Source organism: Halichoerus grypus, chromosome 1 (genome assembly GCF_964656455.1).
Source record: "Halichoerus grypus chromosome 1, mHalGry1.hap1.1, whole genome shotgun sequence".
Lineage (NCBI taxonomy): Eukaryota > Metazoa > Chordata > Mammalia > Carnivora > Phocidae > Halichoerus > Halichoerus grypus.
The window spans coordinates 27773068-27786943 of NC_135712.1; the positions used below are offsets into that span (position 1 = coordinate 27773068).

Sequence of the window (13876 nt, forward strand, 5' to 3'; positions counted from 1 at the left end):
TAATTCTAAAGAAATTAAGCAAAATTTTTCTCTAAACATAATAATAATACTTTACTTGGTTACTAAACAGTTTCAAAACTAAGTCATGCTGTATACCAAACCATACCTGTCCAGATACAACACCTGAGGAAATTCTAATTTGTTGTGAATTTTTTCTGGTCTTCCCAATGCCTGATTGAATTCAAATCTTGACAATTCAAATGTTAACACAGGTGGTAGTTTGGTGAACCAATGCTGAAAGAAAACAACAACAAAAAACCTTACTATCACCTTCTGTTTCCTCCACTGCAGTTTTAGGCACATGGTGTCAGCCCTGGCATTTTTATATGTATCATCACAATGCTGACACCACAAACACATGATGAGGTATGCAATTTAGTTAAAGTCCAACTTCCTCCCAAAAGTTTTCCACACCTCTTGAAAATTCCAAGGATGGAAATAATACCCAACCAGGGGAAAAAAAAAAAAAAATTTCTAACAACTCTCCTTCTTCCACAATAATTTTTTACATTAAAATTTCTAACCTAAAGTGACAGACATTAGTTAAAATTATGGCTTAGTAGCTCAAATTTTCTGGCTTCTTCAATATTATGTCACTATTACTACCAAGAATGGTACATATACTTATTAATCAACCACACTTCAAAAACCTTGACAAAGAAACTTGTTGATGTAGTACACACACACACAAATTTATTTTTACAGCATAAATGATCACAATTCTTACTAAAAACGAGAAACTGATATTCCCTTGTTTTAAATTTAATTTTCCTACTGGAATTCTGACTAATTTAAGAAAAAGATCTATTACTAATATGGAGTGTATACGAATGGTAACTATATTTAATGACTAGTGTTTAACAAATTGAATGCCTCATTGCTGTGAGCCAATTCCTCCACAAACTGGCAACTTTTCATTTAAGCATGAAATGTAACAAAACTACAAAAGAGAATTATTTTCATAAAAAAGATTCCAGTTTTACATAAACATATTTTTAAAGAGAAATGAACAAAAACGTGTGAATCACCAAATACGTAAGTATAAAATAATGTAACAAATATTTTTAAATGCTTATTATAAACCACATAATGTACTACTGTAAAAAGTAACTGCCATACATCACATGGTGTGTGACATTTTCAAGTGGCACAAAACGGCCACCACACAAATATCAACTAGCTAAGAGCACACTAATTTCAATTCAAACATCCAAAAAAAGCAGTAATAGTGCACATCTGGCAAACTGGATTTGACTAAGATCTTGAAAGTTCCTACTTTTCTCTAAATAAAGCTAATAAAAATGGTTATTCAAAACTATTTCTCCCTCCCAAAATGCTAAAGCTTATGTGAATTGAAATTTCCTGAGTTGGACTTGGTTTATCTTTAACAAAAAGTTGAAGTTTAAGAAATGTGTTTTATATGGCTATTAAAAGTGAAGTTTACTAGAGAAAGTTACAATCTCAGGAAACAAACTGAGGGTTGCTGGAGTGGTGGGGGGTGGGAGGGATGGGGTGGCTGGGTGATGGACATTGGGGAGGGTATGTGCTATGGTGAGCACTGTGAATTGTGTAAGACTGTTGAATCACAGACCTGTACCTCTGAAACAAATAATACATTATATGTTAAAAAAAAAAGAAGATAGTAGGAAGGGAAAAATGAAGGGGGGGGAATTGAAGGGGGAGACGAACCATGAGAGACGATGGACTCTGAGAAACAAACTGAGGGTTCTAGAGGGGAGGGGGGTGGGAGGATGGGTTAGCCTGGTGATGGGTATTAAAGAGGGCACGTACTGCATGGAGCACTGGGTGTTATACACAAACAATGAATCATGGAACACTACATCAAAAACTAATGATGTAATGTATGGGGATTAACATAACATAATAAAATTTAAAAAAAAAAAAAAAAAGACCTAGTATCAGAAGAATCTCTTAAGTTTTGAAATTTCTTGAGCAAAGTCTGCTTATTTTTTTTGTTCTCACATGGCACTGGAAAGAATTTTACTTAATTCTAATACACACCTAAAATTAGTATTAAGAATTAGAACATACCCCATACATATCACAAAGAAAACTTTTGATGCCTTAGGATAATATTCTCTACTCCATTTTATGATACTAAAATAAGTAAGTAGGTTTCAAGAACTATCACTTTCATATTTTATTGCAGTATTTTAAATGTCACCATTAAAATTAAATAGTTACATACTTTAATTCATGGAAACCTACCATGGCCAATAGAAATAAAATCACCCAAACTGGGGGTATGCTTCTCGGTAGACCATGAAAAGTCCAGGAAATAACTTCCATACCTTAAGAAAGAATGTTCATAATAGTTATGTACTATGTCTCTGTTGTGAATGTATTTCCTTTAACAGCAGTGACAGTTTTTTCCTACAGGAGTGGAAGGATTTTACTTTCTTAATTCTAAAGCTGATGGGGATAGGAAGAGATAGCTGGACATTCCCCTAATTCATCTTAGAAAATATATGGGTTTGTCTAGCTCTGTGATTTTAGGATTTTAAGTATAGCAGTATATAACTAGAATTTTAAATATACAACAATGAGATGTTCTTCTTTCAAAATATTATTTTTCCATTCAATAAAAAACTGTATTTGCTTCTCCAACTGGTATGCCATGCTGTGAGACACAGGTCATTAAAGGTAAGTATCATGCTTATAGTTTCCATGTCTTTATAAACATTTTATTATTATTTATTATCATATTATATTATATAATGAACCTACAGAAGTAATAGATTAGGGTAGTTAGTGAATAAAAAAAACATAATCAACATGGGCAACAAAAGTGCTTTCAAACTTATTATGACTATAAATCTAACTTAGCAAAAATATTTTCTAGAGAGAATTAATCATCTTTATGAGTTGTAATAGCTGACTTTTTATTAATATGTTTTAAATACATTGCTTTTGTGAGATTACATGAATGCAGGAAGCAGGGGACAGAAAAATCAGACCAGCATTTCAAATTCCCACAGAACATCAAACAAAACCAGGATATAAATCAAGCACGAGAAGCAAACAGTTCCTATCCCAACTTGAAAATTTGTCTTAGTCATTTAATTGGGTTCACCCATTTGCCCTTTTACTCTAAAAGATAAATTTCCCATATAACATCTACATATATCTAATATGGTACATGTAGGTACTGTTTCTCTAGTTTTTAAAGTTCCGTAAAGTTTCTTTTAGCACTTTGACTATAACTTAGTACAACTTTGTGAAGGGAACTTTGGCAGTACTTACATTTTTAAATGAGTACGCCTGGTGACCGAAAAATTCCACTTCTGACTATCCTTCATTCCTAAGTTCTCAAGGGTATTTATAGAAAGACATTCCTTGAAATAATTCTTTGTCCAACTACTGTCTCACAGAAGAATGAAATAAATTTAATTTTAGAAATACGGGCTATGTGATACTATGCAGGTTTTAAAAAGAATGGTGTAAAGCCATATATATTGATGTGGAAGGATGCTCATGATATACTGGTGAGTGAAAAATGCAAGTCACAGGACAGTATGAACAAATACAAATACTTATATGTGCATAGCGATAGTCTAAAAGGAAATGTACAATAATTATTAGTAATGAATACCCACACCAGAAGTAAAGTATTTACTACCTGAAATTTTTTTGCTCCAATAGGCAATCAAAAAAAAAAAAAAAAAAAAAAAAAAAAAACTCCAGGTTTCCTAGAAAGTTTGATCCATCTATAAATTGCACACCATTTAGTTCAAAGTTGTGATTTAGAAAAATATTTTATAAGTAGTTATCTTACATATAATCATTTTTAATTTATTCAGTTATCTCTTGGTACAGCATTCCAGAAATTTAAACTCTTATAGGCCACTGGATATTTTAACATGAGTGATTCAGGAGACTAGAGGTTTTCCTAAATTGCTTAACCAGAGCTATTTCAGTAAAAGAGATGTTTCCTGTATCAAAGTAAAATCAGTAACTTTTACTAAATAATAGTTTAAGAGATAAAAGGTGTTATCATCAGGGACAATGTTAATTTACAAACAAGCCTAAAATGTTACTCATTGGTGTTTATAGATACTTAAGAAGAAACAGAACAGTTATCCTGAAGGACATAATGAAATAAGATGATAATTTAAGTACACTTCTAAAAACTTTTAAGATAGTCTACTTTAGCCAGTGATAGTCCCTTAAACCAGGCTGAATTATTATTGAAACTATTGTGTCCTACAAATCTAGGCAACTAGTAATAGGAATACAGGTAAATGAATTTGCTCTTATTAAGAATGCTTACAAACTGCTGAATTCAGAGGAGACAAACCACTGTATCTGTTAGGCTGGATGTAAAAACCTAGGCAGAAAATATATACGGGCATTCAGAGTATGAAGCCAAAGATGGAGGGCAAACTAGATTTTTTTAAATAAATAATGAAATTCAGATTCAATATAAAAGCTGGGAATACATAAGAAAGATTATTTACCAATAAACCAATGTATATTTCACTTACAAGCTACTTTGACAGTGTAAGGAAAATGTCATCCCTCCTTTTCCTGCCCAAACCCATCCTTTTGTTTAATAGAAAAGAGATCACACTTTAGGCAGGGTGTCTGCTTTCCTGTTCCATTATGGGATGCTGACAGAGTCCCAATCTTCAGAGACCAATCAGTAAAATAAATAAGCTTAATTTAAATATTCTTAATTGGAGGTCTATCTGGGAATCACTGGTGGAGCTCTTGGGCCCCAGTACCACATTCCTACCCTATATTCAGATTTGACAGCTTTGAAGTAGGGCCTAGGCATCTGCTGAGAATCACTTATGTAGATGATCTATGATGTAGAGAGAAAAACTATCTCAAATGTTTTCTCTCTCTTTCCCTCCCTCTCCCCCTCTTAAAAAAAAAAAAGCCAGAAAATAGTAAATGTAATTTATTTTTTTTATTTGGGTGTATAAGGGAAGAGAAGGAAATGAGGATGAAGTTACAACAGGAAAGAGTTAATTATATCTTTTTTAAAAAGCACATATTCAGATAAAAGCAATTTATTTTCAAAGACACAAGAACTCAGTCCCTGTTTAGAACAACACAGAGATATCATCACCTAACATTTATTAAGCACCCATTTGGGGATAAACTCCTCAGAAACTTTTTTGATAACACTGAGACATTTCATTCATTCAGTCAATAAATGTGTATTATGTAATTCTATTTGCAGTCACCATATTATCCACTAGAGATATAATAGAGAATGACAAAGATGAAGATCCCTACCCTCATGCATGGAACTTACAAGTAGACAACTATCAGCAACTGCTTAAGGAGAACTGATTTTGGAGCAAATGGTCTGTCCTTTGCCTTCCATTATAGTAACACATAAGGATGGATATATGTGTGGGTGGGTGGATATACAGATGAAACTAACAACATGAATAAAGAGAGAGAGATGGGTGGCAAGACAGAGACCAGTGGAAACAAACAGGTTTATATTTTTTAAGTTTTATCTTTCTTGAGAAAGCAAGTTATTCCATCTGCCCTTCATGCAATTATACAGCAATTTTACAAAAAAAAAAAAAAGGAATCTAGACAGATTCCAACACTATTTGATATAAGTAACATATGTCTATATAAAATTGCACCCTAATTTCAGTGTTTTTCTTTTTTACTTCCAGGACTAGCATGTTACAGCGACTGGTACCTTCCCTAAAAAGTCTAAACAGCCTCAACAGTATCCTAAAAGAGGATTTTAACAGAAATTTTTAAGCTAAATTGTTAAGTGAGAATTTAACATAGATTACAGACATGTTTGTGCCAGTTTCCCAAATGTCTAAACTACCATAATTAAATCCAAACACATAATCTGAGTATTCTCTCAGTTATTAGGCAGCTATATAATTAGGGCCCTAGATTGTGCTTTACCGCACTGTTAAGAAAGACCTAGGGAGAGAGGAATAATGAAGATGCTAAACTCACCTCTTGGCCCGATTTTCCTGAATTCTCTGAATGTAAGGACTCAATTTCTCCTTCAATCATAGCAGCTTCTAGGCACTCATGTAGATCTTTGAATCCATTGACCTGAAGCGGGTACTGACCAAACATTTCAGTATTTTCAAATTTTTTACCTATAGGAGAAGGGAAAGTTAACTGTTACTCAATATGGCCTTTTAGCCACTAAAAGTAAATGTGGATATGAATTACCTCCTGAACCTGAAAACCATCACTCTATGTTCCACAGGGTAGTCACTGTCATTTCCTTGTTGGTTTATACATGCACATATGCACATTCACATCCAGCCATAGATATCAATTACACACCTTATGTAAGTGATCACACGTGTGTGTATGTGTGTGTATATGTGTGTGTGTGTATGTGTATGTGTGTATGTATGTGTATGTGTGTGTATGCGTGTATGTGTGTGTGTGTATGTGTGTGTGTGTGTGTGTGTGTATATTCTTTCAAAAAATACCTCCTAAGGACAAGATACTATGCTAAACACTGAGAATATGTATAACAGTGAACAAAAGAGATACATGTGGTCTCTGAGCTGAGGAAACTCTTAGCCTCTTTTGGAAGAAAGGCATTACATTATATGTACATTAATTGTACATATAATTATGAACAAAAAATTATCTATCCTTGTGTTATAAAATGTGTGGTGAGACAGTGCTGTGAGAGGGTATAAAAAGGAGAGCTAACCTAGTCTTTAGGGCTGGAGGGTAGAGCAGGGAAGACTTCCACAGCAAAATGACATTTACACTGAGACCTGAATGCTGAGTAGGAGTTAGCCAGGCCAGACCATCAGGGTGCTGTAGAGAATTCTTGGCCAAGGAATAACACACACAGAGACTTTAAGGATGCAAAGAACATGGCCTGCTTGAAGAATTAAGGGGAGGACATTATAACTTAGGGGAGCAATGGGAAGATGACAATAAAGAATTAGGTAGGGGGTCAAAATCTACAAAAAGTCTTATAAGCCCTTGTTAAGAATTTTTTTTTTCTCAGTATATTCTGATTAACAGAAAGTCACTGTGAATAGTTAAACCTGGGAATAAGAGGATCAGATTCATGTCTCTGATGAAACATCCTATGGCTTCTGTGTTAAGTGGGTGATAGGAGACTATTATAGAATCCATCCAGAAATAAAGGCAATGTGGAATACGGCGTTAATAGTAAAAGTGTACAGAAGCAGATGAAATTACACAGACATTTATACACATATTCAGGAAGGAGTAAATATGATTGACTGGTGGCTGGCTCACTGGCAAGACGGGGGGCAGAAGAGTAAGGAAGGTATCAAGAATGATATTCGACTTCCATCATAAACAACTGACTTGAAAGGCTCTCCACTAAAGAGCAAGCGGAGAATTTTTTTTCCACTTGTTTTAAGGTAGTTGTGGCAATCGTTGTTTTAGAATGGCCCATGGGATTTCAAGTTGAGAAGAGAGTTGGATATGAGTCTGTAACTAAAATTAATCTTCTGGTCTGAAGCTGTAACTGAGAGAATCGCTGGCTACTGACAGCAGTTAATCAAGGGAGTGAATGAGACTGCCAAGGGAACTGGCAGACAGGAAAAGGCAGGGGGTGTGAGCTGAGGCCCAAGGATCTCCTACCTTTAGGTAAAAGAAGAGGCTTTAAGTACCCACAGAAGCAGGAAAAAAAAACAAGAGAATATGGTGCCACAGAAGCCAGGGAAGTGTTTTTAAGGACAGAATATAGGAAGAGAGAGTAAATAACATGAATAGTTGATAAGAGTTCAGTATGAGAACTGAGTGGGATCTGGCAGCCTTGAATACATGTTGGAAATTGATAACCTTAGAAAGATCCCTTTTACAAGGGGTCTGGGGCCAGAAGCAATAGTGGGATGGGTTGAATAATGGGGATTTAGCAGGTAAAAACAAACTCCTCTCTTGAAAGGGGCTTAACTGAATAAGATTAACTGAAAAAGACTGTGGGGAAGGAGTTCTTTTTTGTTTAAGATGTGAATTACCAGACCATGTCTAAATACTGTTGAGGAAAACAGTAGAGGGCGAAGCTGAAGATACAAGAAAAAAGCAAGATAATGGAGAGAGTCGGGTCTGATTGAAAGCATGCAAGGATGAGATTCTGAGCACATATAAACAACAGCCTTCTGATAGAAGACTGAATAATTCTTTATTATCTGGAGGGACAAATAAAAAGAATGTGGTAGAGGTAGGAATGGATGGAGGTTGTGGAGCCTGAAGCTCACGTATTTGAGAAAGTTGTGTTTAAGTACTATGATACAACAAAATTACAAACACAAAATTAGATTCAGGACCTCAGACAGGACCTACAGCTAGATTTCAATAGCTTCATGGCAAATCCATAAAATCTGTGGGAAGGTCTTTCTCAGAGAATGAAGAGTCAGAGAAGTTAGATTAGAAGTAGAAAAGATAAAAATCATTATTGCAGAAAATGGGATAGAAGACAGTGATTTAACAAAACAAGTATGACTGCCAGTAGTGTTACAGGATTCGGACCAGTGAAGCTTAGTTATCTACTACAAATTCATGATCCATTTAGTTAGCCCACTTGAGTGATTCTTCCCCAGTAATAGTCAGGTACTCAGTGCACACAGAGAGGAGATGAATAGCTCAGTGATGGTCAGAGAATAGCCACAGAGGGAATGGGGGGAAGGGGAGTGTTAGATGTTTATAAGAATGATCATAATGGGCAAAGAAGGAAGAAAAGAAAAGGGCCAAGAGGAACAAAATGAAGGGGTCAACGGACTAGATATTCTGGAAAAGTTGAGGAACTTTTGCACTGAGAGCACTTTAGTAAACAAACAAAAAGCACCTCCAATTGAGAGCTGCTGGTCTAAAAAAAGCATTAGGAAGACATATGTAAAAGTGATTAAGAAAGAGCTTGAAAGCAAATTATTTTTACTGAAGTAAATACATAGTTCACCTGGAAATGTATTAAAACCACATTGGAATATTATGCAGCCATCAAAAGGAATGAAATCTTGCCATTTGCAATGACGTGGACAGAGCTGGAGGGCATCATGCTGAGCGAAGTAAGTCAATCAGAGAAAGACATGTATCATATGATCTCACTGATATGAGGAATTCTTAATCTCAGGAAACAAACTGAGGGTTCTGGAGTGGCGGGGATGGGAGGGATGGGGTGGCTGGGTGATAGACATTGGGGAGGGTATGTGCTATGGTGAGCACTGTGAATTGTGTAAGACTGTTGAATCACAGACCTGTACCTCTGAAACAAATAATATATTATATGTTAAAAAAAAAAAGAAGAAGATAGCAGGAAGGGAAAAATGAAGGGGGGAAAATCAGAGGGGGAGACGAACCATGAGAGACTATGGACTGAGAAACAAACTGAGGGTTCTGGGGGGTGGGGGGATGGGTTAGCCTGGTGATGGGTATTAAAGAGGGCACATACTGCATGGAGCACTGGGTGTTATACGTAAACAATGAATCATGGAACACTACATCAAAAACTAATGATGTAATGTATGGTGATTAACATAACATAATAAAATTTAAAAAAAAAGAATGAAAAAAGTTATAAAAAAATAAAAAAATAAATAAAACCACATCTATGTCGCATGATAGTTTGAAACAACTAATATCCAGTACAAGGACTTCAACACTGATTGACTGACAAATTATTTCAATAAATCACTTTTTAGAATCAAGGTAACACAAGCAGAAAGGATATAAATAGTGCACAGTCATCACCTGATTAGAGCTACTCTATTGTTTCAAATACATTGTTCTACTTCAAGTAAAAATCAGTATAGACAGTACGGACATCCCAAATTGGGAAGTAATGTCCTATGTAAAATATTCCACTATTTATATAAAGAATATTTAGCATTTGAGGCAAAAAAAAAAAAAAAGTACAGACACTTCAGTGTAACATTTTAAATGCCTGACTAAATCCTGAGTTATTATCTGCCTTTTTCTGAATCCCAAACTATAAAATTATATTCAAACAAAACTTCATAGGAATCCATTACTTAAGATACTGAAGGAAAACCAATTTTCCAAATTTTATACTTCAGGTGATTTGGGCTAACTTTCCAAAAGTTGATGCACTGGGCCATTCGGAAGATTTGGAAAGTTTTTCAAATATTTCAAATTTTTTCAAAAGTTCATGCTTTGGGATTTAGTAATTATTATTATTTGAAGTACATTTAATGAGTCAGTTCCCTTCCCTTTATTAGGAAAAAAAATCTGGTCAGACCCAGATTTTAAGTAATAGGCATTTAGGATAGATGGAGTAGTATCACTCTTAAATGATTTTTCAAAAGATAAGAGTATGATTCTTTCTTGAAAACTAGAGCCTAAAGAATTTTATAATCACCTGAGAAATGTAATACCTTAACTATACTAAATTGCTAAATTATTAAACGCAGCTTTCAACATTCATAGAGTTGAAACCCTCAAAAACAGTAACCATCCTACCAAAACCAGTATTCAACTCCAATATTATTTTCAAAATCAACTGCCCCCTTAATTCCCTGTACCCCAACAATTCACAGAATCACAGAAGTTTTCTCAGCGAAAGAACATCAGGATAACTATCAATTAGCATGTGATAATACACCCTGTACCTTCTTTTTCATTCACTCAAGTCAATGTTTTCTTATAAATGATTAGGAGTAGCAGTGCAACAGGAACTACTAGACAGAGTAAATCAAATTAAAATTAAAAACCATTCAACAAGCTAGGAGTCACTATCAAGACAAAAGCTAATATCTCTTCAAATGTCATAAAGAGTAAACATGTGTCACCGTACCTTCAAGTACTCCCACAGCAAGGAATCTTCCATAGAACAACTCTACCATGGGGTTCTTTGGCTTCTCTTCATCCCTAAAGCATGGTAAAAAATAGAAATGTGGTTATAATTTTTGGACCTGTAAGTAACAAAACATTCAAAGAACAATAATACATGCCAAGATGGTAACATTTATGTTGTTGTCACTCATTCAGCGCTATTGACGTTACCTTGGACAAGGCACTTAAATTTATTCTTCCATTTTTTCACCTGTCAACTGAGGATAATAATAGTAACTGAACTCAAACGGCTGTTGTAAGGGCTAAAATGAGTTGCTGCCTGGGATGACATTACAAGAGGACCTGACACAGTCTGTGTTCATGGAGCGCCTGATCTTTCTATTACCGTTGTGCATTTCAATCTCACACTTTTAGTCTGTACAATACATGCTTATTTGGACTTGCTGGGAAGAAAGAAAAGCCACTCTTGGGAGTACTTTTCTATAAAACTTTAACATGTCATTTCCCACATTTAAATAGAAGAGTGCACACCACTCAAAAATAGCAGCTATCACCAATGAAGGAGCGCAACACTAGCTTTGACCCACAGCAGCTCAGGAGCTACTCCATTTTTCATGCCACAGGCACGATTAGGCATTTGTGAATTTTCCAAATTCTTTAACATACACGTTATGTTTTTTTTTTCTTTTTTCGCTTGAAGTAAACAGAAGTTAACAATTTTTTAACCTTCTCTTTTTATGTTTTGTTCTCTGTGGTCTGAAAACAGTTTATCTTGGCATTACTACATAAAGTGTGTGGTATCCACAATTGTGTACAGAATTTATCTTCATGAATTTTGTGTTTAAACCAGTAAAACCGATTTGCTAAAAAAAGGGGGGAAGGACATGGTCTTTTTATAAATGTAGTGCATTGCATCATCATTTACTCCTTTAAACAACTGGTGGGAAGCACTTCACTTACTCCTCACAACAATGCTCTGAGGTAGGATGGTAGTTGTTAGTGATACTCAAAAAGATTTCTGGCCCTCTACTTCCAGATATGTGGTTAAGATGTACTTTCCCACTCACATTTTATTTAAATTTTAAAAATTTGAATTGTGGTAAGATACACATAACACAAAATTTACATCCACCCATTTTTAAGTGTTTGGTGGGTAGTGTTAAGTATATTCATATTGTTGTGCAACCCATCTCCAGGAGTCTTCTCATCTTGTAAAACTGAAACTCTACACTCACTGAACAACTCCACATTTCTCCCTCCCTGGCAACCACTGTTCTTACTCACTGTTTGAGTTTTACAACTCCTGACACATCATGTAAGTGGCATGCAGTGTTTGTCTTTTTGTGACTGGCTTATTTCACTTAGCATCCATGTTGTAGCATGTGTTAGAATTTCCTTCTTTTTTAAGGATGTTGCACTGTATGTATGCCCCATTTTGTTTATCTATTCATCCATGGACAGTGGGTGCTTTCCACCCTTTGGCTATTGTGAATAATGCTGCTATGAACATGGGTGTACAAACATCTCTTCAAGACCCTCCTATCAATTCTTAGTATATCCCCCAGCAGTGGATTTGTTGGATCATATGGTTAATCTTTTTCTCAGCTTTATGAGGCATAAGTGACAAAGTCTAAAGCATACAATGTGATGATCTGATATACATATACATTGTGAAAGGACTCCCTCCCTCGAATAGCAATTCTATTTTTAATCTTTTGAAAAGCCACCGTGATGTTTCACATTCCCATCAGTAGTGCACAAGGGTTCCAATTTCTTCACATCCTTGCCAACACCTGCAATTTTCTGGGGTTTTTTGATAGTAGCCATCCTAATGGGTGTAAGGTGTTCCCACTCACTTTCAAGTTAGGCAGACCACATGACTTGCTTTGCCCAACAACATGTGAGCACAAGTGATGTGTGGTACAAACTTTGAGAGCCACTGTACTTTCGTTGGCATGGTAACCCCAAAAAGGGTGATGAGGGGAAGCGTTTGTCACGGAGGGCCCTGAATGAAAGAACGAGCAGGGCCCCTTGCTCACACACACAGGACACATCATCTAACAATATGATATAAGCCTGCAAGGTTTGGGGGTTGTTGTCACTGGACTATCTAGCTTACTCTGACTGATAACAGGTAGTACAATTACTTCTGTTTTACTGATAATAAAGGTGTAGGGCAGGTTAAGTCACTTGCCCAAATTCACACCATTGGTAAGAAATCAAGCTACAAAGTGAACACAAATCTGACTCCAAAATCAATGTATCCTCTCCGACTACATATACTTATTCTTTGGGCATTTTAACTCTATGGGAAAAATTCATTTCATACCTTATATATCTTATACTGTGCGAATAAAAAGGACTTGAGACTGACATGGGTGCGAGGAACGATCCAAAGATTGTCTCTCTTGATGTAAAAATCTATGAATCTTTAGATGTAAATATTAGTGGAAATCTCCTTTCCATGGCCTCTTATTTTAATGTAGAAAATCAACATCCCTTACTGCCACACACATGTAAAGAGCAATGACTTAACAGATTGGTGACTTTGCCAGAAGGAACTGGATGTTGAGTGGCTCTACAAATTCTGAACTTTCTTTCCAAATCTCTTCTCAAATCTTCCTGCCTGAATTTTAGCTTCCTCTCCACTGGTCTGTGGTAAACAGACATTCCTTAAAGAGTCAGGTAGGAATCTTCCAGAAATTGTTTACCTTGTCCTTCTTTCCAACCTCTAAGAGGTCCTATTCTTCATCTGGCATTTAAACTGTGAATCTCAGGGGCCCAGACTGGTTATGCCAACAGAAACATAAGGAATAAAAGTGAAGAGCAATTAAAAAGACACGAGACTCCTACAATAGAAATGATCTACAGGGGTGCCTGGATGGCTCAGTCAGTTGAGCATCCACTCTTGGTTTGGCTCAGGTCATGATCTCAGGGTCCTGAGATCGAGCCCTGCGTTGGGCTCCATGCTCAGCGGGGAGTCTGCTTGAGATTCTCTCCCTCTCCCTCTGCTCCTCTCCTCACTTGCACATGCACCCGCTCTCTCTCTAAAATAAATAAACCTTAAAAAAAAAAAAAAGAGAGAGACCCACCATTTACATGAAAG

At 35.8% G+C, this 13876-nt stretch overlaps 1 protein-coding gene across 5 annotated transcripts in view; it reads right to left on the bottom strand.

The window, feature by feature from the left end:
- Positions 1-13876, bottom strand: part of USP25 (ubiquitin specific peptidase 25) — a 129209-nt gene that overhangs the window by 45017 nt on the left and 70316 nt on the right. For all 5 annotated transcript variants that reach the window (XM_036108964.2, XM_078057520.1, XM_078057598.1 and 2 more), the window contains 3 exons: positions 10772-10845; positions 5965-6113; positions 107-234 (listed from right to left, as the gene is read on the bottom strand). In XM_036108964.2, coding sequence (XP_035964857.1) covers positions 107-234; positions 5965-6113; positions 10772-10845 — 351 coding nt within the window. The remainder of the gene's footprint in view (positions 1-106; positions 235-5964; positions 6114-10771; positions 10846-13876) is intronic.